A 26,021-nucleotide genomic window follows, 5' to 3' on the forward strand; every position below is an offset into this window, starting at 1 on the left:
GTCCTCAGTAGCATAATTTCTGTTGCTGATTTCATCAGTCAATAGGACAAGCTGAGCATGTCACTTTCAAATCAGAAATCAGAAGAGGAGCCATCGAAGCCGTCTGAGTGCATAAGCAGACGACTTACTTGAGATTGGATCACCTCTGATTTACTTGAGATTGATGATACCAATAATTACTTTATACTCAAATTCGTAACCTTGAGAATTGACAGTCATGATCAATTCAAGCAGAATATTAATCCCCTTCTTCACTTCTCACTGTTAACAACATCTAGCAACACGTGAAGGAGTGCCACCAATATGGGCAGGAAGCAAGTGAAGTCATCATGTATGCTAGTATTATACACATCTTGGGTCTCATTATGACCCATGCTACATACACATCGTCGGCAGAGCACCTCTGCAAAAGTCTTCATCTCACAACTATCCAATTGAAATAAAAACAAAAATTGCAAATCGTCGCAATTCTCCTGTGTCTGCGCATGACACGGACCACGGCCTCATGAGACTTATGCCATATCCTTGGCTGCATCCGAATACTCCAGAAGACGTCATATGGCAAGAGGTCCGCCGCGTCACCCTATCTTTACGAACTCTACAGTTGTAGGACGACCGCGAGCCAATGGCAGGCAAGCGTAGTAGTATCCCTGTCCCGGGATGGCCTGTGGTTGGTTGACATCAGACTTAGATACTGCACCCCGCCGACTATCACCTTGGGTGGTATTTCTCCAGCAGAAGACTCGCAAAACTTCATGAGACTTCTTCCGCGGCACTTTCTTGTTTAACCTGTTAGCAAATCAAGAGATCTGTAGCCGTTTCCTTCTTCTCCATAATTCAAGATGCCTCACAAGGAGAGCCAGGATCCACAGTACGTATACTACCACGAGGGCGGCGTCCCGGGCAAGCGGCCCATCCTCACGGGCGCATCCGCCAAGCCGACGTTCACGGAGATCCCCCGGATCGATCTTTCGCGGCTGTACTCCCCGGAGCTCTCGGAGCGCAAGGCGCTGGCCGCCGAGGTCAACTCGGCCTTCACGGACGTGGGCTTCTTCTACGCTGTGAACCACGGCGTGGGCGAGCCCGAGAGGGCGGGCATCTTCTCGGCCATGCGGCGTTTCTTCTCGCTGCCCCTCGACATCAAGATGGAGACGCACTCGCGGCAGAACCACAAGTTCCGCGGCTACGAGCCCGTCTTCTCGACCAGGCTGGACCCGACCACGCGCGGGGACCTCAAGGAAGGGTTCCTTATGGGCGAGGACGCGCTGGACCCGGAGCAGGAGGCGCCCTCGTCCGCCGCCGAGAGACAGCAGGAAGAAGGCCACCGCAACCAGTGGCCCTCGCACCCCGACGCCGCCTTCTGGCGGCCCGCCGTCTACCATTATCACAGGGCGCTGCGCACGCTGTCCGAGCGCCTGCTGGGTATATTCGCGCTGGCGCTGGATCTGGACGAGCATCATTTCGACGACATCACACGGTTCCCGCTGACCAACATCCGGGCGCTGCATTACCCGCCGCAGGAAGAGAACGATGACGTGGGCATTGGGGCGCACACGGACTTCGTGTTCTTCACGCTACTTTCTCAGCAGGAAACGGCACGGCCGGCGCTCGAGATCCTGAACGGCAACGGGATCTGGGTGCCTGCGTATCCAGACGAGAAGTCGTTCGTAGTCAACGTGGGAGATTTTCTCAAGTTCTTCACGGGAGGGTTGTGGCAGAGCACCGTGCATCGAGTGCGGAATACGACCGGCGAGGAGAGATTTTCGATTCCGTTCTTCTATAGCCCGGATGAAGATGGGGTGGTGGAGGTGCTGGACAAATTCAAGGAGAAGGGAAAGACGTACGAGCGATTTACCGCGGGGGAATATTTTGAGAAGAGGTTGCAGATCGACCGGAGGACTGCCGATGATGGGGATGAAGGTGCTGTAAAATATTAATGAGTCTTTCGACTTAATTCCGTTGTGTAAAGGAGAGCCATTTCTGATTTCTGATTTGTTTTTGTGCCGCGGCACGCTCTGGATTTCCGGTCAATCACCTCTAAAAGCGCTGTCCCGTTGACTGTTGCGATGGCTGGTCATACTTTGCGTGCTCATTTTTTAGTGAACACAAATGTTAAGAAAAGTTGGGCGTTCGTCCATGAATACGTTATAATCACCACCATCATGGGGCTTGTGTATGAGAATGAATAAGTGATAATAATACGTAGCAAACCGGGCGAGCCGTGGCTCTCTGAACCCTTCGATATCTACATGTCCGTCGGGCTATTCGAGCCCAGACATGTGATCCCCTAAACTCCATGAGCGATGGAAGCATCCACGCACTCCAAGCATTTCCCGAGCTACTAGCCAGTCCTAATTTCCCCTGTTGTCCCCTAGGTTTATACACACATCCTATATATCAGACAATCGAGCATGCCAAATGGCTATTCAAGCGAACCGCCTTTCAAATTCGGCATAGAGCTTGGGGCTAATCTCGTCGCTGCTCATACCCTCGACCTCCCAGAGGACACCTTTCTTCGCATAATGTTCAAGCAAAGGTTCAGCCGTCTCCTGGAACTTCTTGTAACGGGCGCGGTAAACGTCTTCGCTGTCATCAGCCCGCTGAACCAATGGTTCCCCAGTCACATCATCAATGCCGGGAACTTTGGGCGCATGGAAACTCGTGTTGTATACACGACCAGACGGTTCATGAACCCATCGCGAAGTGATGCGCTTGATGATCTCATCGAAGGGAGTCTTGATAGACACAGCCCAGTTGATGGGTACTATGTCGTCCAACTTCTCTGCCTGCGGTGCAGTGCGTGGGAAGCCGTCGAGCAGGAATGAGGCAGTGGGGTCCTCAGAGGCGTGCGCAGACAGGCTAGCACCCGCTGCCGGGTTCCTATCGATGGCAGTGATGAAGGGATCAGAGTCCTCGTATGCCTCGGCGATTCCCACGGCGGACGAGGCCAAGGTCATAACATTCGAGCGACCTCCGGACAGCCAGCCTCGGTGACCAAGCTCATTGGTGATGAGTCTGAGTATCAGGTCATCGGAGACCAAACCACCACTCTTCATGGTGCTCTCCACCCTGATACCGAGCGGTGTCCTATTCTTGACATTGTAGCGGAGAAGATCGCCGGAGGATATGGCAGTCAATTGGGGGAAGCGCTCAAGTAGACGTTCGCTTTGTGTACCCTTGCCCACGCCAGGTGCGCCGACAAGAATCACGCGGGCTGCTTTGCGCAGGCGCATAGTATGCAGATGCGGATATGAAGGGCCGGTGTCGCGGGACAGAGGTCGCGATAACGAAAGAACACCAACAAGGGATGTCGCGAGGAGGACAGAACTGAAGGTCCAACTACTGGAGGATTCTATGCTGGTGTATAGGGTCGCAGTTCGGGGCTTGCGGAGTCTTCGGACTTCGGGGGATGAGACCCGGTGGTAGGTACAAATGTGTAAGCAGCTGGATGAAGCCGAAGCCAAGTATCCGTGATTGGGGGTTGAGGGCGGGGGGAGGTGCGTCACCGAAAATTGGTGAGCCAGATAAGGACCCAGGGGTTGGCAGTTCAGAGAATATCCATGGCGGCGAGAGTGTCAAACTAGCTTAGTGATGTTCCAGTGTGGGAAAAAGAGTGTATGAAGAGGAAAGAGTATGATGAGGACGGGCAGAAAAGTCGAGGTGGAGCATGAAATGGGAAAAGTTGTGATAGACACGCTGCCATTGGTGCGCTTTTCCTCCCAACTTTACGTGTACTGCTTAGGACCTGGCTAACCTTTAACTTGCTTAACCTGGGTTTTTGTTGCAATTTGGGATGGGTGTTCCTGGTGGGGAGCTCTCCCCTCCCTTATCCAGCCTGTGTGGCCCTTGTCTCGGTGGGCTAACAGGTCTTGCAGAGTACTGTACGTGGGATGATGACCATTCGCCCTTTGCTTCAGCCTTTGGTTCGCCCTTTGGCTCGTCCGCCAAATGTTGAGCTTCGTCACAGACTCACAGTGGACACAGAAGCTTGAGCCAGCGTAAGTGCCATGCACTCCGCATCTGCCAAGCTATCCTCTTCCGGCTTCGGCCCTGGTAAGATCCACAGAATATACTCCTCGCTCTCCTCATCCACATACATACATATGGGTGTCGGATTCGCGAGCATAGAACAAATAGTATCGAGAAGCCAGGCGGTGTATAGTTGTCTTGGGCACTCCTGAAACCCCTAAACCCCGAAGATATTGAGCAGACATTGGTGATGCACCCAAGAGACCACGTTGATCACCATGGTAGCATCCATCAACCCGGGATTTGACTCCCACTGTTCCAAGTATTATGGCAGGGCCCATTAGCAGCTTCTAGACTAACAAATGAAGCCAAAAAAGAAGAGAAAAACTTGGCGCATCTTCAGATGCCCTTTTCCCCGTCGACAAGTGTAAGCTAACAGAGCTGAACTGTGCGTTTGTGATACACGGCTCGATTTACCAAGGTCCGGTAAACTGCTGTTATCTCAAGCTTCCCCGCAATTTTCTTATTTTTAACCTAACCTAGGCACTTCGCAGTCAATTTCCGCGAATTCTCGGAAAGATGTTGTCTGCAAGTTACGGGAAGCCGAATAACTTCGGCCGAACATGTGATTTTGTGAAATTACCGTAGCTCACACGTGCATCTTAAACCCCTTCTGGCCCTCTTGTCCCCGAATGCTCCCGCGTTGTGAGAGTCATTCGGGATTAGTCCATAAATAGCTGTCCATATCTGATCTGACAACGGACATCAGCGCCGTGGTCCAAAGGTCTATAATCCGATCGGCCGATCTATCGTTGACAATACATCCTGTAGTATTATGGATTCTCAGTCAGAGTAGTCGTTGGTGACAAGCTTCTCGAGCCTCCTATCACCGAAAAGCGAAATGATATGATTTGATAGGGAATATCGTCGTTATCCGCCAAACTTCCTCCGAGCTCCCCTGTTTCTCGTCCCTTTCTTCCACGAAAAGTGAGCAAGTGCCCGGTGCCTAAGACCAGTCGGCCCACCGTATAAGCCCGTATTCTTGCACAGTGGATGGGCTTACACTCGGAACCATGTCAGTGTAGTTTTTGCGGCCGGCCTAAATGCTGGAGGGTATATGAGGGGAGGACGTTAGATCACAAGATAAAACATGCAGGAGCATCATATCATCCTCCCAAGGCTAGAGCCGTAGTCGCAAAATCAGTTGAAACTCGGCCCAGTGAGGGCTGTCAAACAAGACCGGGTGCCGCCAAACAGTCACAGTTCTCGGGGCATTGGGATGATCGAGCTCATACCGGATCGTGCAAGTGTAGCGACCCGTCAAACGAGGCATGATGTTTGATGGTATGAGGGGAATCATCATATTTGCTTCGGCCAGGTCCCGTATGACAGCCAGTACACCAAAGTCTAATACAAGCAACATGCTTCCTTTACCGCAAGTGCCGCCCAAAACTGCCCATGCTCTCAAATATACAATCCAGGGGGCGCCTTCAACCTAGGACCACCAATGTTCGTATCGTATCGTATCTTACAGTCCTGCACGCCTGCTTTGCGTCTCCGATTATTGCCCAAAGCCGGCGGCGCCACCCTGGGCCTGCGCTTGTTGCTGCATCATCTCGGACACCTTCATGTGGACGTCGAAAAACTTTGCGGCGCATCGGTCGAGGCAGACGCTCTCGCCCTTGTTGAGCTCGCCCTCGCGGTACTCGTTGGGCACACACTTCTTTGCGCAGACCTTCGTGAGGCTAGAAGATGAAGGTGTTAGCGCCAAGTTGCATTTCCCACAAGGCAAGGCTTTTGCCCAGCCGTTGTCTGGAGGTTCCTACCGGGTGTGCATCTCGGCCAGAAGCTTCATCTCCGCCTCAACGGCACCAATCTTCTCCTCCGAAGTGGGCTGGGGACGACCGAAACCGAGGAATGACATGTTGGCGGGCTGTTACGGAGTGCGAAAAGTGGTGGGGATAGAGGTTGATATTTTATTGCAGTTGCGAGTTCAAAGGTTTACTGTATGTTCAATGTGTTGATGATCAGACGCTCCCAGCTTGAATGGATTTGTCTTGACGTCAGCTTCCGGCAGGCGGTGAAACTAAAAAAAGTTCCCCTGGACAAATGCTCGGTCCGTTGGCAGTAAATGAAATTTCCCAGGTCCCTCCCTAGTCAATTGGCAAGTGGGCATGTTAAAAACCTTCCAAGCTCAGCATTATCATCACTCTCGATTGCCAACTGCCAACTCTCTCGAAAAATGTCTATCTAAAAGAATTGTTTTAGGCTTGTAATTGTATCTGTATCATGTTAACCTTGTTCATTAGCGAGTAGGCGAAGCCTCTTTTCTACAATTTGTAAGTTGAACCCCCTGCACCTGCACCTTCTACTGCTACCACTATTCTTCTTTGTTATTATTATAATACTTGACATGATGATTCTGCTTTTTTAAGAACCGTTGCGACTGACACCACTCTGTGGTGCTTGATCATAACTGCCAGCTTGTCTGATCATAGCCCCTGCAATTCACTGCCATGTAATGAATGTCCTTGTTCAAGAGCAATGGCTAACAAACCTCTAGCACCGCGATGACCAGTTTATCGCTCTCTCAGATTCTACGCCCGTATGCCGTCCAGCCAATGTCTGCGAACAGTGCTGTGTACGGGCGATTCTACTCCATCACCCGGCAAAAGTGCATGCGAACATATTCTTCTCAAAACTCCGCCCCGGAGGCCGACGATGCCAGCGAGATCAAGAAGCTACAATGGGCCGAGATCAACGCAGCAAAGAAGGCTGAAAGGCTAGCCGAGAAGTTGGCCAAGGAGGCTCAGAGGACAGCAAGGAAGCATTTAGAAGAACAGGCTCTGGCGACAGAAAAGCGTGTCCAAAAGCTGAAGGAGCTCAATGCATTGGAATGGCCACGTATTCAAAATCAAAAGGAGATTCCACAAATGAGCATACCAGCATTTAGAGCCAAGTACAAGGATCTAGCTAGTGCGCAAACATCGTCCGATCAAGTGCAACTTCGTGGCAGAGTCTTGGCCGCCAGGAAACACAGCTCCAAGCTGGCCTTTCTAGACATTCAGGGTGATTTCCATAGTGTTCAAGTCATGCTCGATTTTAGCCACATTGAGGCGGCAACCGGGATCACAATGGAGCAGTTCAGAGAGAAGCGCTTGACCCTACTCCGCGGCGATTTCGTCTCAGTCGAGGGAACAGCCACCGTTACTCTCCAAGGCGAACTTACCCTCAAGGTGAACAAATTGCCTGACTTGCTTAGCCCGAGCATAGCGCCCGTTCCCACCAGGCTGATAGATGAGGAAACAATGGTTCAGAACCGACACCTTACTCTGCTGGTCAACCAACAAGCCCAGAAGCTTTTGCGATTCCGTTCCGAACTCATATGGTGGCTCAGGAGCTACTTTGTGAAGCGGAGATTTCTTGAAGTCCAGACTCCAATCCTGGCCGACTACGCTGGTGGCGCTGCTGCCCGACCATTTCTCACCTCATCCACCGCCCTGCCGCAGAAAGAACTAGCCCTGCGTATTGCACCTGAGCTCTGGCTGAAGCGGATGGTTGTGGGAGGATTCGACAGAATCTTTGAGATCGGACCGGCTTTCCGCAACGAAGGGTTAGATGGGACGCACAACGCCGAGTTCACCATGTGCGAGTTCTATCAAGCATATGCCGATCTACCCACTCTCATTGACATGACCACAGACCTTGTCCAGAGTGTTGCAAAGTGGTCCAATGAGGTTCTTGAGAAGATGAGGTCCGAGGCGGCAGTAGGCACACAATACTTCTCTCAGTTCGAACAGGTCGAATTCATACCGGCTCTCGAAAATGCCTTGAACATCAAAATTCCAGACCTTGCAAGTCCAGACGCTCTAGAACGTCTAGGAGAAGCACTTCACACAGGGCTTGGTTACGGGGTTGATGCTAATGTTTCATTGAACAAGCTCCTCGACAATCTTGCCGCCACGTACATTGAGCCGATGTCAGAGGACAGGCCATTGTATATTACACATCATCCAGCCTGCATGTCGCCTCTTTCCAAGTCCTTCACCTGCCCTAAGACTGGTCAGCTGGTATCTGCCAGGGCCGAGCTCTTCATCAAGGGTCGTGAGATCGCCAACATGTACGAAGAGGAGAACAACCCCTTCGAACAACGGCGCAAGTTCGAGCTTCAGGTCGAGGCTCGCAATGCGAACAGCCCGGACGAGGGTCAGGCTGTAGTCGACGAGAGCTACGTTCAAGCTTTGGAACATGGCTTGCCTCCTACTGGCGGGTGGGGATGCGGTGTAGACCGGCTCGTGATGCTCTTCACCGGCGCATCGAGGATCAACGATACGCTCAGCTTCGGAAATCTGCGAAACGTAGTCGGCGCCACCAATGTGTCGAAGCGAAAGTAGACTGAGTGGCGGCCAGTGGAGAATTGCACTGGAAGCCCTGTATGTTATGTAAATTAGTACGACAGAAAGATACCCCTTTGCTTTTCTTCTTTTTTTTTTGGAATTTTTGAAGAGAACGTCCGCTCCATGACTCGAACACCCATTCCTTCTTGCAATGTGACACTGGCTTCCGCAAGCACAAAAATTCTTAGATCTCGGGATCAATACCTCTCTAGCGTTGCACAAAGATCCCCCGCGCCATGAGTAACCGGTACTGAGACGTGCAAGCCATGACCTGTTAACCTGCCGCTTTCGTTTCCAAGATCTACGTAGATGTCCTCCGCGATCAACGCATTATTTGCAAAGCAAAAGACGGCAGGAGCTCGCGCCGTGTCGGAAACGGACACTACCGCCGTGGCGCCAACAGGCCATCTTCTGCTGAACAACCTGACCGCTGTTGGGCTTCGGCTACTGATCCTTTCGGATATCGTCCGCTGGCGTTTATTGGAATTCCATATTACCGTGTCGAAGCCCGGACACTGGCACTCAGCTCCAGATGCGCGAAGTTTTCCTTGGGGGAAAGGGTTTCTTCAACCACTTGGCAGACCATCGTCAACTCGTCAAACTATCCAATAACTGTGAGCCTTGTCAGCAGTGTTGTCTTCCTTTCCAATCACTACGATTATCACTTGCCACATTCAAAAACGAACACCAGTCCACCACCAATTCTTTTATTCGTCATTCCTGAAGCCACCGAAGTGACCGTTTGCTCAGAATGACGCCAGAACTAGAAGACTTTTCTATGTACAATGTACCGCGATTATGCACCTGAGCGCCGTCAGAGGTCTGTTCAGTTCTTCGTTACCAAGGAGATTTCCGCTTCTCCTCTCGTACAAATATGGTCCCACCAACGTATCTATGACAGACTTCCAGGTTCCGACTGTGGAGATCTCATCGTACCGTAGAATCATGTCGGGCGAGGGATTAATAATGGGGTATGCCAGTCTCAAACAAGCGACGAGAGAGACATGGTGTATTACTCTTATTTCCCTGTCCAAGGATGCGCGAGGGAAGGGATGATGAGTTTTTGCCTATCCGTGTATCCATTCCAAAAAACCGTATTACCTTTTTGTTTCCTTTTTCTTTCTTTTGGTGATTTTTCTTTTTTACCTTTTGGAGTGCTTCTTTCTGTTTTTTACCTCCGTGAGCTGTGCGAGACGTAGGGGGAAGCAGAAACAAGGGGAGCAGGGTGTGTACGCTGCCAGGCTTGTCTATGCAAAGGGGCGAACCTTGTTCGTGCGAGCCCGAAACTCAAGGGCTCAGGGGAAATGGGACTAGAACTTGAGTGCTGAGAACGGTGCCAGACCTGATACAAACCTGTGCTGCAAAAAACTCGCAGATTGTAGTGAAAGGATAGTTTTCAAGCATCTCCTTGTGCAGGGAATCTTATCGAAAGCACGGTATGAACCCGGAGGACCGGAAAAGACTGCGCCTAATGAACTGAGGAGCAAAGTTGTAGTGTAACCATTTGATAAGGTATTCCAAAACCAAACCGGAGATGCAGACCAGAGTAACTAATGAAGCATGGTGAAATGCTTCTTTAGCGTTAGAAGCGTGACGTTTTCATAAGGCCCGTTGTTCTGGACATTGCCACTCTCCAGTTGACCTGTCCAGAAATACGCGCGGCGACGGTAATCCCAGTCATATTCAGAAGCCAGACCAGGTTTTGGTCGTGCTTGGAACCCTGCTCGCACTCGGAGGGCTTCAATTTTCCTCTCAATATTCTTTCTCTTTCCATCGAGATCCTTCTTCCTGATCCAATCGTAGCAGTCGTACATCTCATCCACCACGTCCTGACGCTTGTCGTCTAGCTTCTCTGCTCGGATCAGAAGCGTTTCGCTTGTAGGCAACTTCTTTGCTTCGTTAATCAGGACGTCTCGCCTACGCTTAGCTTCAAACGAATCACCACTGATCCAGTCTAGTGATTTTTCTGGGGCATCGAGCCACATATTAACGACGATACGGTTCATCTCCAGTTGGTTGTTGCCGGGTTCGTATTGTTGCTGGAACCCCAACTCGCATCCTTCGCACTTTATTGAGTTTGGGGGACGACTTGCTGAGATTCTTCGGAAAAACTCGCCAGGAAGTCTTTCATTACAAGTCGTACATGTGAACTTGTGTTGCTCGACATAGTCGATCTTGTGTCTGATCGGCCGAGCTAAAGCCGCCGCAAGCAAATCGAGAGCCACGGTCTCATCGAACCGTTTGACGAGAGCAGCTCGTGGACGTTCGTCGCCAGGGCTACAATAAACCTCATGTGCCCAGTCCCAGCGTTTCTTCTCATTTTGTAAGAAGTTGGCCGCAGTAACACACAAATTTTCGGCTTGATATAGATCGAGGGGCAACTTATCCAACCACAGTCGGAATGCCTTACCGGGCTGACATAACTGGATGCTGGCTTTTTCGGCTTGTCGCATTAATGAAACAATGCTGGCGCCTATAGCGCGACCAACGTCAGTGTTCCAGTCGCAATATAACGTCGGATCCGAATGCGTGACGCCATAAGATCCGTTTCGGCCATCGATTGGGCCTTGGTGGAACCGGGGCGCAATATCAAGGTCAAGGAGAGGCTTCCTGGCCTTGATTCGTAATTCGTTTGTCTTACCAATAGCCTGGATTATCTCGCGTACTTCGTGCAAGCTAATCAGGGGGCAACTGTAGATGCAAAGTCCCCTCAATTTTGGGCAGCCTTCGATGATTGCCATGACGCTTGTGACGTTCAGAGCATCAAGGCTTGTTATCGTCAAGAAGTTGAAATTGCGGGGATGGAGAAAACAGGTTCTCACTATGGTATCGTAAGCAAAGTAAAAAGATGATCGAAATTGTTTACTTACAAAGTTTCTGCAGTGCGCCGCAATGCTGATAAAAAGGCATCTCACTTCGTTTCCGGGTATACGGGATAATATTCTGAAACCCGTGGTCGTTGAACAGATCTTGATGAGTCTGTAAACCTTCCTCATCTGCTGACCAAACTTGCGGCGGCCAAAACACGTCAGGGCTGCCGCCAAAGCTAGGGGCCATCTGTGTCGGGTATCGTACACGACCGATATGAAGGAACTTGGGGACACGAATATCGTCCACACACTCTCGTGTCAACTTTCCTGCAGCTACGAGAGCTTGAAGTTCTTCGGGCGATTTATCGCACTTGAGAAAGTCCATCTTATTCGTTGCAAAGTAGCCCTTTTCGCGGTGTCAGCAAACATTCTTTGCATCCTCTTCAGAATAGAATGACTCACGAATTCCTGTTCGACAATCCTGCGTGTCGTCTGGCACGTACGTGTGAGGTGAGAAAGTGACTCTAACCAAGTGAACAGCTCCTCCAATAAAGATTGCAGTAGCTCCGGATGCTTCAGAAACATTGTGAAGATCAAGCTAGTTTGATCCACCTCCTTGAAAATGAATCGTATCCCACTGGCCTTGAAAGGAGCCTATAATATTGATCAATAGAATCTTCATTAAACGGCATCTGAAAACTTACGGATGTGACGAGTCCACCGATGTTGGGGAACTGAGCAAGAGCGCCGGCCTTCATGTCATTTTCCGTGCGCACGGAATCGAGGGTGCCACACATGCCGAACCCATAGTTGCCAACTCTGTCAGGACGTGGATTCAAGCGTTGATTGTATTTGTGGTGTTCGTACTGTGTGGTATGCTCGTCTGGGCGCCTCATTCCATTTCCATCGCCTTTGATGAAGCGGAGACGATATAATCCGCTATTCGGGTCGGGATGAGACAAGGCCCCAAAATGAGGGGGGATCTGTTGAGATAACGGTGCGCCCGTCACCATGAAGTGGTAAAGAGCGTCTTTTTCCGTCTCTTCAGGCTGGTTACGGAAAGGGTTGTATGGCCCTTTGGGGAGGTTCTCAGCTACCTCACTAGCCTCAGGCTCAGCCAATGTAAGTGAGATCACTTGATTCAAGCTCTCATTGAGAAAACCGTGATCCATCTTAGGCGTTCTGTATTATAAAGAAAATTTAAAAAAAGAACTGGAGTGGCTGTAGGAAAATATACACCGGCCTGATGATAGATACCGTGGGGTGGATCCTGCGCCGAGGTATTAGCGTTTAGATATTGCTATTAATTTGAAAATACACAGATATATAGGAGGCGATATCAGGGCATATGGGTGATACTGTCATAGCCCAAGTAAGTGCCTGTTTCAAGCGTGATGCCAGAGGACCGAACGTCCCAGGAAAGCTGAACTTCGACACAATGAAGCAGAGCAATGTTTGCAGTTGCATCAGTGATCTACTTAAAGAGCTGAAGTGGGATTGTTCATATGGTGGAATGTCCTTAGTGGCTCATAATGTTGTGGCGGAAAGGGCGTTACATCAGTGAGAACTGAGTATAGACCGAAACGGGATAGGACACAACGATGGCTGGTTGATAGGACTGAGCTTCCCGGAAGGGGTCTCAACCGAGATATGAAACTATCCCCGCTAATGAGAAGATACACTCGAGGGTGAAGAAGTGGAAGGCCCAGGGTGACTCTTTCAATAGTATGATAGTATGTAGTACATGTGGGGGTTGGGGGAACACGGACAGGAAAATGAGTTGGTAGACTTCAATGTAATAGGATAAACATACCTTCGGTCAGATTCAGAAGTCGTTGTGGTATTCCCTTATTGGACGATGGTGAACACGATATTATGCCGCCCAATATCAAAAGACGCAGGTACAGGACAAAGCGCACAACAAAACGCGGTTGTGAGAGGGACCAGTGACCATCCTGCCTGGTAATGACAGAAAATGAAAGGAATATGGGAAGGAAATCGTACGTAATGCGATCGGTACGGAATTGAGCGAAGGATCAGATTGTGGAAGGAGTAAAAGAGTAAAGTTGCATTCCAGAGTTGCGGTCGTAGGGGCAGGGGTTGATTTTTGACTTATCGTTTCGGAATAGAGAAACTTTGATTGCGAACGTTGAGGCCGATAACATGTAGGCTTCAAATATGCTAGGTAGGTACGATCACCCAATTTTCCAGGACCAGCAACCACTTGGTAAATCAACGGGAAAATGTGGACTCAGAGGTGGGAGCAGGCGAGGGAATAGGAATGTGAACAGAAGTTGCCAGGTTCTCGACTGTTCATCTTAGTTGGCGAGATTACAATCAATGCTTGGGAATTCTCAGCAGGACTGAAAAATGAGGTTCCATCCTTGAATAGTGATGACGACAGGGCATGACGGAGTAGGGAAGAACCGGACACGAGAGGAAAGAGAGACTTACCAACTCGAGCGACATACAAGAACCAGTAGCGATACTAAGTTTCTGAGGAATCAAGGCATCCCCCCAGAAAGAAACTATGCGTCTATCAGGTATAATCAGGTTACGATTGAGATGCTGAAGGTGACAGACGGCGGTTGTGTTGTGGGGTCGGCAATGAGAAGCTTTGAAGAGTGAAAAGGGGGAAGGAAGAGCTTCAGAGAATAAACTTGTGATCAACGCAAGGGCACCGAGATAACAGTCTTAAGTACAACCGTACAATACCACCAAGAGTCCGAGTGTGATGGCAGCAGCAAATTTATTAGACTAACATCTAAGGTGGTGATCTGGCCGCCCGTGTTGGCAACGGGTATTGGCAGGGATACACAGTGATATTGATGAAACAGCAGGCGGCAGAATTCACGTAAAAATTAACTATCAAAACACCAGACAGTGCTTCAAATGTGCCTAAGCTAAGGTAGATGGAAAAAGAGAGCAGGTCGCAGCACTAGCAACAAGCGACGATCGCTTGGCAACAGTGCAGATTTCGATGTAATCGCTTGCTTTAAGGTCGGATATTCAGTGCAATACCGAGACCAAGACAAGAGTTAAAGCAATGGCTATTAAAAGTTGAGGAAAAATGATGTTGGTTTTTTAACTAGGGCAAAGGCACTTACCATAGGGATAGTCGCTATTTTTATTATTGTTATTATTGATAAAAGAGATGGTCTAGATAACTCCAAAGTTCGGCGAAATTTATACTTGATCGTAGTCATTTTAGTGGTCAAGGCGCAGCAGCAATAATACCACTGATATTTGTTGAACTTGCTCACACAATCCCATACAAGGGCCACCCGCTATTTCCCCGACCCGGTCGCCTGCTATCAGAGTAGTAACTGGCTTCATCCAACCCGTTTATTATTCAGGTCGCCATCACTAGAGCTAGAGTAAGTTTCGCCAAGTTTTCAAGGCATTAACAAGACCAGCGCAGAACTCCTAATCTCTACAATAAGACGTGTAAAATTATCCACAGACCAATCGTGCTCCCGGTCACCTTTCTGGCTCGATAAATGGCGTAACCCACCATTACTGTAGCGAGAGAAAATACGGTATCAAACTCTTGTGCCCATTCTGATTTCACTGCTCAATTTCAAGTCTCATTGCCATGTTATGTTGTTGTGCAATATGACCACCATATCCCTATCCTGATAGGTTGGTATCCTATCACTGTCACAGCAGGTCTGGAACGATGAATGGCAACTAGTTGATGTCAGTGGAAGATTGAGGACAGAGGTGAATAAAAAAAATAGCCAGAAACTCCGGTTCTGGTCTACAGCAGGGGACCCAGACTGCGCTTCTTCGAGTCACTAGGGCAGATTTTGTGAGACACCTAATTACACGCCAACATAGATGACTAGTGTTTTGACATCACGCCTCACCCTGTCCACAGCGAGCCGAGGTGTCACTTTGGGTCCGTGAACACCCATTGATCAGGCATCTTATCCCTGGTGTTGGTACCCGCCTTCTCACACCTCAGATGGCCACCATCTTCGACCTTCCGACATGTATTAGTAAGTTTAAAAGACGAAAGGGAGATATATATGGTATAGTAAGATAAATTGTATTAGCAACCTGAAAGTTAGGTGCTGCGAAGAGATAACCTCGTTCCTAACAGATAAAAAGGAGATTTGGATATTCGTTGATAAACTGTCTCCACCAAGCGATGTTCCAGAACCGAACATTTACTTGATAGTCATAATATAAGAGTAAACTATTCAATATGATGGAAGGTATATATCATCAATGAAGAGAAGAAGTCGATAACATATCGCTATCATACAACTTGAAGGTCACCCTTTTGCAGATAACAATATCCCTAAACGCAACCTATAGGCTGGGGTTTGTATCTCATATTGGGCCGTACCCATCCTTTCTTTCAAACACTGGCAGGTAAGAGATGGCCAGCTGTTGTTTCAAATGCCAGGCAGTAATATACTAATACTTGCTGGTCTCAAGGCTGAGCAAAAACAGAACGGTCCCAGATCTCGTCAGGTGGAGAAGCTCCATAGGTAGAAACATGGCAACGAACATGGAATTACCATGTTCAAGCACGTAAAATGTGATCAAAAATGACTGTGTTGGGCCCAGAGTATATTGAACAGAGCGACCGAAATCACAAATGAACGTGATCGACTGAAAACACGTGTATTGCTTTGTCGTGCAGCCAACCTCGCCATTTAACAGTCGAATCTTCTTGGTGGCAAGACTCCTGTTTGAGTGAGCAGGGACGCTAGAAGAATGTGGAATACCCTTCGTATGACCAGTGCTTGACTTGCTGTTGTTCTCTGATTGTTTGAGTTCAACAAAGCGTTCGTGAAGATGCCCGGCCCCATTCAGTACTTCATCCGTCGGCCGGTTTTGCGCTCAACGGGACAAACTGACACCATATGCTTGAAGTTCCATCAGATGAACTCGGGAGGACCGTAGTCTCACGAGTCTTTGTGGTATTTGTTTATGCTCTTGGCTTGCCGGTATGACGACTTTTCAAGAAGTTTTCTACGATCTTCATTGCTCTAAGCCGAGTAATCCAGTTGGGGCAGCCTGACCTTGATGGTAGGAACTGTCATCTTCAAACTTGAGCAAGCTGGACGTGTTCTTAATATAAACTCAGTATGCCGTTGTTTGTACGAGTTATCGCCAGCTTTGGATGAAGTCGAGTAACCCGGATCTCAACAACCATCATTTCTCAAGTCGGCGTAGTTCTATGCAGCAGTTAGTTGCTTCAGCCTTATGGTCTATGTGATATGGGACCTTTCAGCACACCAAACATCTCCATCGTAAGGGCAAGGCCTGTTTCGAGCTTCACAACACTGTTTGGCGCCGTTCTCTTTTCTTAACTGTTGTCAGCGGTCGCCGTTAGCCACAAACAGTATTGTATCGAGGTTATCCTGTTCACATCTGTGTTCCTGCGGTCAGCGCGATTAATTAAATATATCACGGAGGTTTCGCCTACAGCGCGTGACGGAATATTGTGGTTGAGGTTAGTATGACCTAAAAGACGTCACAGACCACTACAAGTAATACTTCAACGAACATGGCTAGGAGCAGTTATACCACAGGATACCTACATGCAACTGACCAACAACCTATTCACTAGGATTAATCCTCGAGAGTGTGGTACTGCAGAAGCCAATAGGCAGATCAGGACAAGACTTGTCACACACTAGCGACGAGCGCGGGTTTACTATGGTATGTGATGCAGTGCCGGAGGTTCGTTCTTACTGGTTGATGTTGAGCTCGCACGGTAGTGGATCGACTACGCATCCAAAAGTTGGGGCTATGTGTGGCCGTTGTTGGTGGATAATCGCTTCTACTTACCTTTGAGAGGGACGGGGCGCGTGATCATACTGTATATGTGAGCCAAGGTCGCCTGTTCTTGGGGCTTTAGGACAACGAATCCGAACAGCACCTTCGCGCTCAGCAAAGTGTCGATCCGGGGCCGATCAGAGTCTAGACAACAACAGAACGAGTATGTATGCCAAGCATGGATGATTGACCATGTAAGCATGCCTTCTTGGTGACAGTCTTGCATAGTAATGTGATGATCGGCGACTGATGGGGATGGTGCACAGAATGGCGGTGGAGCAGGATTTGTCGCCGACCATTCCGGTACAAACAATCTGTAAACCACATTAGAGACAGCTTTGTACTTGCGAGCCGGGTAGCGTTGTCACTTATCATTTGTGCCTAAGGTTCGTAAATTTCGAATTACCATATTTAAGCTGCTTCCGCGCTGCACTGCCTTGATACACTTGAACCAGGACTTCAGAAGTTGATTGTAAGCAAGGACCCTGCAATCCACAATTGGCGATCTCTACTAAGCTAGCAATAGCTCCCCGTCAGCATGAAGGCTAATCCTGACCAAATATCATCTCCAAGACTTGATACAGCCCATGACCTTGAAACCGTCGAAAAATGCACACTTCTATTTTATTGTGGGCTTGGAAGACCATGAACCTGGATCCTGAACGCAAAACACGTTCACAAATTTGACTCAAGCATGATGCTGAGTGCAGGACGGAATAAGTTGAATAAGCGTCTGCCGAATAAGACTACTTGGTACGCTATGTTTCAATTCTGATATTTGCTACAGAGGCCGACTTTGTCCAAAATGGGTATTGCATGGCTCAGTAAAAGAGTCAAACCTTCCCTCGCAGGTTGTATGCATTCCAGCGGTGAGGCATTTCCATGTATGTTGCATATATTAGGAGTTAATGCTGTAAATATGGCAGTTTGGATTAATCCAGGAATGCCTAACCGGTACTTGGTACAGTGCACACAAATGTAGTGTGGGTGGGTGGGTGTAGTAGTAAAGGCTTTGGTATGGTATTGCGTCATATTATCACGAGGAAAGCGAAACAACCCGCATTAACAAGTGGGCTCCTGATGACTGAAACAGACGTTGATTATAGTTATGCTAGTATGAGGTAAAGCGAGCCGGAGGAGAATATACTAACTTACTTATCAGATGATCTATGGTACAAATTCAACGCAAGGTCTAAGGGAGAACAGTAGCTAACAAGTCAACAAGGTCTGCTCGGCTAGACATCTGAACAATTATGACAGTCTGATCGCTTGAAACATGGTCACGATCGTGAAAAACCTAGACCACCCACACCATTGCTGACAAGATAAGGATGATCGGCTTGCCGAGGTGGTACCATAATCAGGCAAATTTAGCCTACAGTGAACCAAGTTATGGGTGGGAAGATTGCAAACAAGTTCCACACCCACCTAAACTACAACCATCCAAAGGGGCGAGATCAGGTGCACGGAAACATCCTGTAAACACGCAAGTATTGCTGGTTGGGGGTTATAGATAAATACGTGAGAGGTCAAGGCGGCATATGAAGATGGTGGGAAGCGATACAAATCGGATGTGTACTCCACGATGTAACATGCCTAAGTATAGACCATGCCTAGCTGAGTGCTTTGCATGTGAGTCTGACGCACAAGGCTGATTTGTCTTTTGGCAGCATAGAAACAATTGGAAACTGGCAGGCTTACAGTGGGAAGGCTACAGGACAAACCCTCTTTTTTTTTTTTTTTTTTTTTCTTGGTCTGGTTTGGTTTGGGGTCAACGAAAAGACACGCGATGACTGTGAAGTTGGTTCCGTTCACAAGTTCCTTTTCCTAAGTTTTGTGTCCAATTTGACAAGGTTTGCTCTTATAAGCTCTCCGAGACAGCTGCCGACTGTGTAATGGGTCGTCAAGAATGTCGGATTGCTGACGGCGGCTACATATGAACCTATACTTGTCGCTAGGTGACGGCTAACGGAGGCTGATGGGATGGTTTGGCAGTAAAGCAATCGAGTATCATTTCTAGGCGGCATGTTCGCGAGCACTGTGACACTCCACTCTTTTGTCCAGTGTTGTGTCCCGCGTTCTGTCTGTGTTGAACTTGATTGTGTGACTGCCGCCAAACCTTGTTCTTGTACTGAATGAAACTGGAGTGCAACTTGGAGTGGTCGCCGTAAATTCCTCTCAGCGGACGAGTAGAGTAGCCGATAACCTTGACAGGCTTATAAAGTGATGAGAGCGGCGGCAGCGTGGCGAACTGGTACTACGCTTTGAGTAAATACGACTGAAGAATAATGGCCCTTCCAGATGTATAGAAATGTCATATGCGACCACGCTGCGCCTTTTCGTGACTTGCAGCCTGAATGATCACAAGCCTATGTAAAGCCGGGATCAGTCAAATACCCGATCTGACCTAATGCGTGTCAGTAGCGTCCGTAATCTAATAAAGTCGTTGAGGGCTCCAGCTGATGTTTGGGACTGGGCTGAATGCCCAAGCTCCAATTCAGCTGCCATAAACTCGTAGCGTGAGCACAGTGGAGATGCTGACTGATATTTGGCTTGAAGGTGCAGCCATAGTCAGTAGGACGGCGCAAGAACGATTAACGGGATGAGCGTAGTGAGATTCGGAGTGCAGATGACACATGCAAGCAGGGACTGGCATCCATCATATATTGAATATTCACAACAAACTTCGAGCAAGAAGCAGAGGATAGGCAGAGGAGCTTCGGTCTTCGTAGGATGCATGGTCCTGATATTAAAAGGTTCCAAATGCATGCGAATGTGTTCACGATTATTGGTTCTCTTCCAACCACCCAGACCTGGACAGTGCTTTCGTGGAAGCTAATTTTGATTTCAATGCGCTTAACCGGGATCTGCCCCGTCCGGCCAATTATTGACCATGAGCCATCCATTCCAGCATGACATGGTGTATCACGGTCCACCTGAACCTGAAAGGACTTTTGATTGATACAAAGTTCTCTACAGGTTTGCCAGGTCGTAAATCATCCGGACGCCCACTTGTCAGAAGTAAACCAGAGTCCAAAAGACGCCGATCCAGGTCGACCACAGATCCTAGCGGGAGCCTGTCTCTTCCAAACGTCCACCATATTGGTCTGTGGAGACCGCAAGATTGAAGAGGATTTGTGCGAGTAGTCGTCCTACAAAAGCAATGAAAACAAGATATGGAAGCGCGCGCAGCCGTAATGAAAATAGGACATCGTGAGACTGACCCGCCGACATGCAGCACCAGGACCGGCGTTCGGCAGAAACAGTCATAATAACGAGTGGCTAGATTTGCCCATCAGAATTTTCAAATGTTGGCTCAACCCTGGGTGTCGTTGGCTCACGAACCCTTCCATCAAAAGGGTCGCTTTGATCGACAGCCAAAGACTCAAGAAGGTTGCCCCACATCAATCTTAGCATCAAATTTCACAGTCACATGGCGCGCACCGCTATTGCTAGAGTTGCTATAGCGTCCAAATAAACGTGCTTTGGTGAACAACGGGGCACTAATGTAGGAGAGCTTTGCCTGCATGTCGGTACTTACTCTAAGAGTCTCTAACACTATTTTATCTCGACTGCGGACCACCATTAGCAGCCTGCAAAATGCAACTCTATGACCACAAAGTGCAGGAAAGATGCAGATACTTCTGGCGCGGCATACTTGCATAGTCACCAGTGACTGGCTGTCGTGCGATTCATTACCATGTGAAACGAATTGGCGTATGCGGCAGCCAAGGGGCAGTAGGAACAATGCATAGAGCAAATATCAGGACTAGTCAGGCCAGAGTATCAAAGGTCTAATCCACTTCACATCGAAAGATAGAAGAGATCATATCAACGAATACGCAGGCACAGACAATTCTCAGTGAACACTTATCACGCACCGATTCCGGTTTCTTGCTTAAACTGTCATGGACAATACTACTATCTTGGCAATCCCCGTCGAGAATGCCCGGAGGAGTGACTAGATGATCCAGGGCTTCTATAAGCGCCCCTCTGCGAAATGTTTCTTGACCGCAAGTCATGGTCTAATGAGGATTAACCGTTGGGAAAATGCAGATCTGAAGTATCTGACCCGCTAAGCCACTTGTTGCTGGGTGAGAAGAAGGGGCAAGCATTCTGACCAATATCATGGCGAGGACACTATGAAACACATCCCAGAATAAACCATTTCCATGCTCATGAGCAGCACAATCTCGATAGTTTTCGAATACAGTACTCGGACAAAACTAACCGTGGATCGCGGCATCAAGTGGCGTTCGCTTGTTGCTTAAAGGGGATCGTATGGCGCCCCTTGTTGCTGCTGGTGCACAGCTAAGGGCAACGCAATTTCTCTGCTTCATTTTAGAAAATGCTGGTCAGCACGGACCGCAGCCGTACGATAACCCAGCAACAGGCGCTTGAGACCCTTTTCTTTGCAGGCATTCATGAGCCGAATGTGGCTTGGTGTTGCTGTCGCAGCGAAACATGCAAAAATCCAAAGCCGACCCCAGCAAAGCATAGGACCTACATAGGTACAAGTAGTGTAGGCACATGGTCGCGCAGTCAGACAAAGTGCGCACCAAGTGGATGGTCACGAGCGAGAATGCGATAAACGCCATTTATGTCGTTTATGACACCAAGTTTTGGTATGGGCCTCAGATTCTCAATCTTAAGCATCTCGTTGTCAAATCTCACGACCTCGGAATCTGGCCGTGCTAACACAACCCGTTTCCATGTTCTTATATCGGGAGTTTCATTGAAAGTATTCCATCAGGCGGATCTGGAGATATCAGTGGCTCTGCCAGCGGGTTTGTTGAAGACGCTATTACCCTGCAAAGCACCCGCGGACCCCCAAAAATTCAAAAGCCCCTTCAGCTTTTTTGGAGGTCCATGGTGCAAGTGGCATTTGAAGCGACCCGCCCGGTACCCATGGTACCCATGGTACCCACCGGTACCCATGGTACCCACCGGTACCCACACCATCCCTGTAGATTCCCTGCTGGCGTCCCTTGTCTGTTCGGCCAGATGAGTGCATTGATTGGAGTTTGCAAGTACCACCTCCCTCCTTATTATTTTCGAAAGACAAGCAAATTAAATAAGAAGCGGCAACGCGTGCTGTCTGTTCCCTCCTTCTCCCTTTTTGTTTCCGTGTACTCGACGTCTTTCATTCCTCAAAACAAAGCAGATTTCTGTTGAAGATCAGTACTCGTGATCTCGCATCTGCCACCACACGATCAAGTATTCAGTATTTGTCGTGTTCTTTCTGTTCAGTGATACCCACATCTTTTTTTGATACCCCAAATTTCTCTTTTCACCTAATTCACAATGGCCGACGTCCAGAAGCCCGTTCAGGTCCCTGAGACCACCCCGGCCATCACTGCTGAGCCCGTTGTCCCCGAGGCTACTGCTGTTGAGCCTACTGCCGCAGCTGAGACTCCCGCTGTCACTGAGGCCAAGACCGAGGAGACTCCTGTTGCCGACGCCGCCGCTCCCGCTGAGGAGGCCAAGAAGGAGGTCATCCCTATCGAGAAGGGTCGTCTTGACCACAAGGCTTCCCCTGCCAGCTTCCCCAAGTAAGTGCAGTCGATCGCGCAACTAAAACACCTGCACCTGATCCGTGTTATACCACTACATGGTCCGTGTCTAGTGACATCTGAGGTCGCTGCGTATTGTTTCCCCACTTGAACTCAATGCTGGGGCCCACTCCGCATGATTGGCAAAAATCCACTAGCTAACATCTGTAAAGGAACTTGATCTTCAGTAGCCAGGAATTCTGGTTCGGTTCTGAGCCCGTTGCCTCGGAGAAGCTTACACACTACATTCAGTCCGAGAAGGCTACTGATGTTGCCCACCACGTCGCCGCTTGGGCAGCTGAGACCGGCAAGGGCCTGCTATTCTACGGAAAGGAGTCTAGCAACCCTACTGGTGTCATCCAGCTCGCTGAGGCAAGCGAGCCTACCACCGATGGCCACCAGAAGTTCACCGTTGTCACCAAGGGTCACAAGCACGTCTTCAAGGCTGCCAACTCTGCCGACCGTGACAACTGGGTCGAACAATTGAAGCTCAAGATCGCTGAGGCCAAGGAGCTTGCTACTACCGTTACCGAGTCTGAGTCATATAAGAAGACTCTCGAGACCTTGAAGCCCACTCCTGCTGCCAAGAAGGAGGAGAAGCCTGTTGTTGCCGCTGAGACCCCTGCTGCCCCTGCTACTGAGGAGGCAGCTGCTCCTGCTGTCGAGGCTCCCAAGGAGGAGGCTAAGGAGGAGCCCAAGCGTCGCTCTGCTAGCCGCAAGCGAACCAGCATCTTCGGCAGCCTTCTGAACAAGAAGGAGGAGGTCAAGGAAAAGAAGGAGGAGAAGAAGGAGGACAAGGCTGCCGAAGAGACTCCCGCTGTCACTGAGCCCGCTGTCGCTGAGCCCGCTCCCGTCACCGAGGCCGCTGTCGCCCCTGTGGCTGAGGCACCCGTTGAGAGCACAGAGACTGCTCCCGTCGCTGCTGAGGAGAAGGCTACCGAGGCACCTAAGGAGAAGCCTGTCCCCACCAAGCGTGCCAGTCTTTTCGGCAGCTTGTCCTTCGGCAAGAAGCGCGCTGAGCCTGAAGCTGCTGCCGCGCCTGTCAAGGAGACCGCTCCCGCCTCGGAGGTCGCCCCCGTCACCGACAACGCCCCCGTCATCCCCGCTGTAGAGACTACGGAGCCCCTTTCTGCCGAGGTTGCCTCGCCCGCTACCGTTCCTACTGAGACTACCGAGGTCGCTCCTGCTACCAACGGTGAGACCAAGAAGGAGGTTAAGAGCGAGAAGCGCAAGTCTAGCATGCCTTTCGCTTTTGGCAAGAAGGAGAAGTCTGCTTCTTCGGACGAGGAGACTGAGAAGAAGTCCTCTCCTTTCTCCAAGCTCCGCCAGACTATCAAGGGTAAGGGCAAGACCGAGAAGGCCGCCGCCGCACCTGTTGAGGAGACTCCTGTTGTCCCCGAGACTGCTGAGGCCCCCGTCGAGCCTGTAGCCGAGACTGAGGCCGCCCCTGCCGTCGAGGCTCCCGTTGCCGAGGAAGCCACTGCTGAGAAGCCTGCCGCCACCCCTGCTGTCGCCGCCACTGCATAGAGTGTTACGCGAGCAATGCACCGCATCTGGGGTAGAGATTCGCCCAACAGCTATCGTACCCTGTTGTAGTCGCGGTTTCCTATTTTACGAAACGGATTTGCATTTCCATGATACCCAGTCATCTTTTGGTGGAGGAAGTTGCGATACACACGACTTTGGTTTTTTTTTGTTATGCATCGTCAGTGCCTTTCCTTTGCTGATACCCAGTATACTAAGCGCGATACCAAAATTTCATAAAATCATGAGGGAAGGAGCAGCATATGGGGGTATGTTTAGAATGGAAGTCAATTCCTCGCCACTTAGGGCAAGAGCGTAGTGTCTTCGTACCATTCATGTAATAGCTAATAAACACACTGAGATAGTATTTATGTCTCCACGTTTGTCATGTGAAGTTGAATGGTGTTGTCCATTACGTTTCCTCTACAATCAGACACCGTGATATCTAGTGGGCAAGTCCGCCAATTGATTGTGACGGCAAATGGCACGGAGCGACTTGACGTTCGGTCACTGTGTATTGACAGAACCACTGTTTGCCGGTTGAACGATATCTACACCATTGTTTGCTAATTCATACCATTTCCTCTAGTCAGTGGTCACTTGCGCAAATTATATTACGTAGCATATAGCTGTTATGACGGTCAAGGGGCGCATACCAAAAATTCACAAGGGGGTTACAATTCATTTTTAGCAGCCTTCCAGCGATATAACATCGAGTAAGTTGAGATTTAACAAAATTTAGCATATCCTTTCAATAAATCACATCTATATAACATGGGATAAGATGGGCTATCGCAGTGAGATCAATGAACGCTAGGTCTATGCGACTTCGTAGATTTTAAAATGACGGTCTGGATGTGGTATCAGGAATGCAGTGCATGACAGTTGATCGTTCGTGCTAGATGCAGCCGAATAAACAAACAGCTTGTTTTAAATGCACATGTGATTATGAAAGAAACCTGGCGACGGAAGGTGAATCGTCATGTGTCCGGGGGCTAAAGCTATTTCTATCTGGATTCATTCTCTCTACTGTATGTGATATGTCAAGTATGTACGCAATGCCAGAGTATCGTTTTAGTAATGTGATATGATTGCTGTTAAATGAAGCTAATCATGTCATAGGCATATGGGAAGTCAAGTCGAGATGATGTGGACTGCACGTGTTCTTTTTATACTCAAGCAGTGCTGACAGTTATATGCACCATAGATACTATTCACAGAATTCCGAGAGAAATAACAACTGCCGGTTGAGCTCTTAGTTGGATTCAGACTTTCGGACTTCGTGGTTTGGAAAAACTCCAAGATAATGATACAAAGCCCACAAGTACTTTTAGAAATAATGTTCAGACTGGGTAGATTTATACAGTCACCATTTTCAAGTACTGACCTAGTGACCGTCATGGTGACAAGGTCCAGGCACAGTCTCACATTCACACTACGAAGCGGGTTGGTGTAGAACTATTCCCCTAGAGAGTCTACTATGCTTTGGTCGTATTCGACCAGGATTTCTATCAGCCTTTCTATTGTCTCAGAGTCGTGATGTCTGTGTATTGATAGATTTCCAAAAGCACTCTCATCGGTTTAGATTGATCAAGTTCTCGGAATCCATGGAGCCCATGATGAGTTGGATAAACTCTACGGGTAGTTATTGAGCAATGAATCTTCTCGTTGCCTGGTTGGTGGTTGGTTGGCAGTTGCTGTATCCATTGCCTAGGTGACGTCTGCGTAAGTCAATATCACAACCTGCCAAGTGGAATAGGACGTTTAATGAATCCAAGTCGTCAGGTGGCAGCCTTCTGAAAAGGCCAGCATATACGGCTCGTAGTAGAGTCTATGCGTGATAGCGAGTATCAGGACGACACGACTAGCTCTTCGCAAGACTTTCGAAATGACATACGTGCGCGTGTATCGAGAGGGATTGGAAAGTACCGTACAAGCTCAAGAAAATTTCGTCGTTGTTGGTAATATTTAGT

The 26,021-nt window shown here is 49.1% G+C and overlaps 6 protein-coding genes across 6 annotated transcripts; 3 read left to right on the top strand and 3 right to left on the bottom strand.

Annotated features, from left to right (window-relative positions):
- Positions 1 to 842: 842 nt before the first annotated feature.
- BKA67DRAFT_533024 (2OG-Fe(II) oxygenase) lies at positions 843 to 1,937 on the top strand (the record flags this gene model as incomplete). Its single annotated transcript, XM_046099641.1, has 1 exon — positions 843 to 1,937. One exon carries the CDS (start codon positions 843 to 845, stop codon positions 1,935 to 1,937), a length of 1,095 nt encoding a protein of 364 aa, XP_045962068.1.
- Positions 1,938 to 2,012: 75 nt separating this feature from the next.
- On the bottom strand, positions 2,013 to 3,513 carry BKA67DRAFT_199797 (P-loop containing nucleoside triphosphate hydrolase protein). The gene has a single exon (XM_046095411.1). The coding sequence runs from the start codon at positions 3,231 to 3,233 to the stop codon at positions 2,427 to 2,429; it is 807 nt and encodes a 268-aa protein (XP_045962069.1). The 5' UTR covers positions 3,234 to 3,513; the 3' UTR covers positions 2,013 to 2,426.
- Positions 3,514 to 5,563: 2,050 nt separating this feature from the next.
- Positions 5,564 to 5,893, bottom strand: BKA67DRAFT_490956 (Tim10/DDP family zinc finger-domain-containing protein; the record flags this gene model as incomplete). Its single annotated transcript, XM_046096975.1, has 2 exons — positions 5,564 to 5,714; positions 5,796 to 5,893. Coding segments are annotated over 2 exons (249 nt in total), but the record flags the coding sequence as incomplete, so codon positions are not given.
- Positions 5,894 to 6,124: 231 nt separating this feature from the next.
- BKA67DRAFT_556486 (uncharacterized protein) lies at positions 6,125 to 8,499 on the top strand. Its single transcript, XM_046102160.1, has 2 exons — positions 6,125 to 6,308; positions 6,533 to 8,499. The coding sequence occupies exon 2, from the start codon at positions 6,540 to 6,542 to the stop codon at positions 8,361 to 8,363; it is 1,824 nt and encodes a 607-aa protein (XP_045962071.1). The 5' UTR covers positions 6,125 to 6,308; positions 6,533 to 6,539; the 3' UTR covers positions 8,364 to 8,499.
- A 939-nt stretch (positions 8,500 to 9,438) lies between these two features.
- On the bottom strand, positions 9,439 to 12,359 carry BKA67DRAFT_689084 (uncharacterized protein). Its single transcript, XM_046109086.1, has 4 exons — positions 11,881 to 12,359; positions 11,639 to 11,830; positions 11,237 to 11,582; positions 9,439 to 11,187 (listed from the first exon to the last, which is right to left on the bottom strand). The coding sequence occupies exons 1-4, from the start codon at positions 12,346 to 12,348 to the stop codon at positions 9,917 to 9,919; spliced, it is 2,277 nt and encodes a 758-aa protein (XP_045962072.1). The 5' UTR covers positions 12,349 to 12,359; the 3' UTR covers positions 9,439 to 9,916.
- A 9,752-nt stretch (positions 12,360 to 22,111) lies between these two features.
- Positions 22,112 to 24,423, top strand: BKA67DRAFT_556521 (Pleckstrin homology domain-containing protein). Its single transcript, XM_046102161.1, has 2 exons — positions 22,112 to 22,524; positions 22,698 to 24,423. Exons 1-2 carry the CDS (start codon positions 22,277 to 22,279, stop codon positions 24,049 to 24,051), a joined length of 1,602 nt encoding a protein of 533 aa, XP_045962073.1. The 5' UTR covers positions 22,112 to 22,276; the 3' UTR covers positions 24,052 to 24,423.
- The last annotated feature ends 1,598 nt before the right edge of the window (positions 24,424 to 26,021 follow it).

Source organism: Truncatella angustata, assembly GCF_020726525.1.
Source record: "Truncatella angustata strain MPI-SDFR-AT-0073 chromosome Unknown BKA67scaffold_2, whole genome shotgun sequence".
Taxonomy (NCBI): Eukaryota; Fungi; Ascomycota; class Sordariomycetes; order Amphisphaeriales; family Sporocadaceae; genus Truncatella; species Truncatella angustata.

Coding starts and splice junctions, on each gene's coding strand:
- BKA67DRAFT_199797 (XM_046095411.1), bottom strand. CDS start 3,233: ATGCGCCTGCGCAAAGCAGCCCGCGTGATTCTTGTCGGCGCACCTGGC.
- BKA67DRAFT_556486 (XM_046102160.1), top strand. CDS start 6,540: ATGACCAGTTTATCGCTCTCTCAGATTCTACGCCCGTATGCCGTCCAG.
- BKA67DRAFT_689084 (XM_046109086.1), bottom strand. CDS start 12,348: ATGGATCACGGTTTTCTCAATGAGAGCTTGAATCAAGTGATCTCACTT. Junction 11,831..11,880: donor TCGGTGGACTCGTCACATCC/GTAAGTTTTCAG, acceptor TCAATATTATAG/GCTCCTTTCAAGGCCAGTGG. Junction 11,583..11,638: donor GGATTGTCGAACAGGAATTC/GTGAGTCATTCT, acceptor CACCGCGAAAAG/GGCTACTTTGCAACGAATAA.
- BKA67DRAFT_556521 (XM_046102161.1), top strand. CDS start 22,277: ATGGCCGACGTCCAGAAGCCCGTTCAGGTCCCTGAGACCACCCCGGCC. Junction 22,525..22,697: donor TCCCCTGCCAGCTTCCCCAA/GTAAGTGCAGTC, acceptor ACATCTGTAAAG/GAACTTGATCTTCAGTAGCC.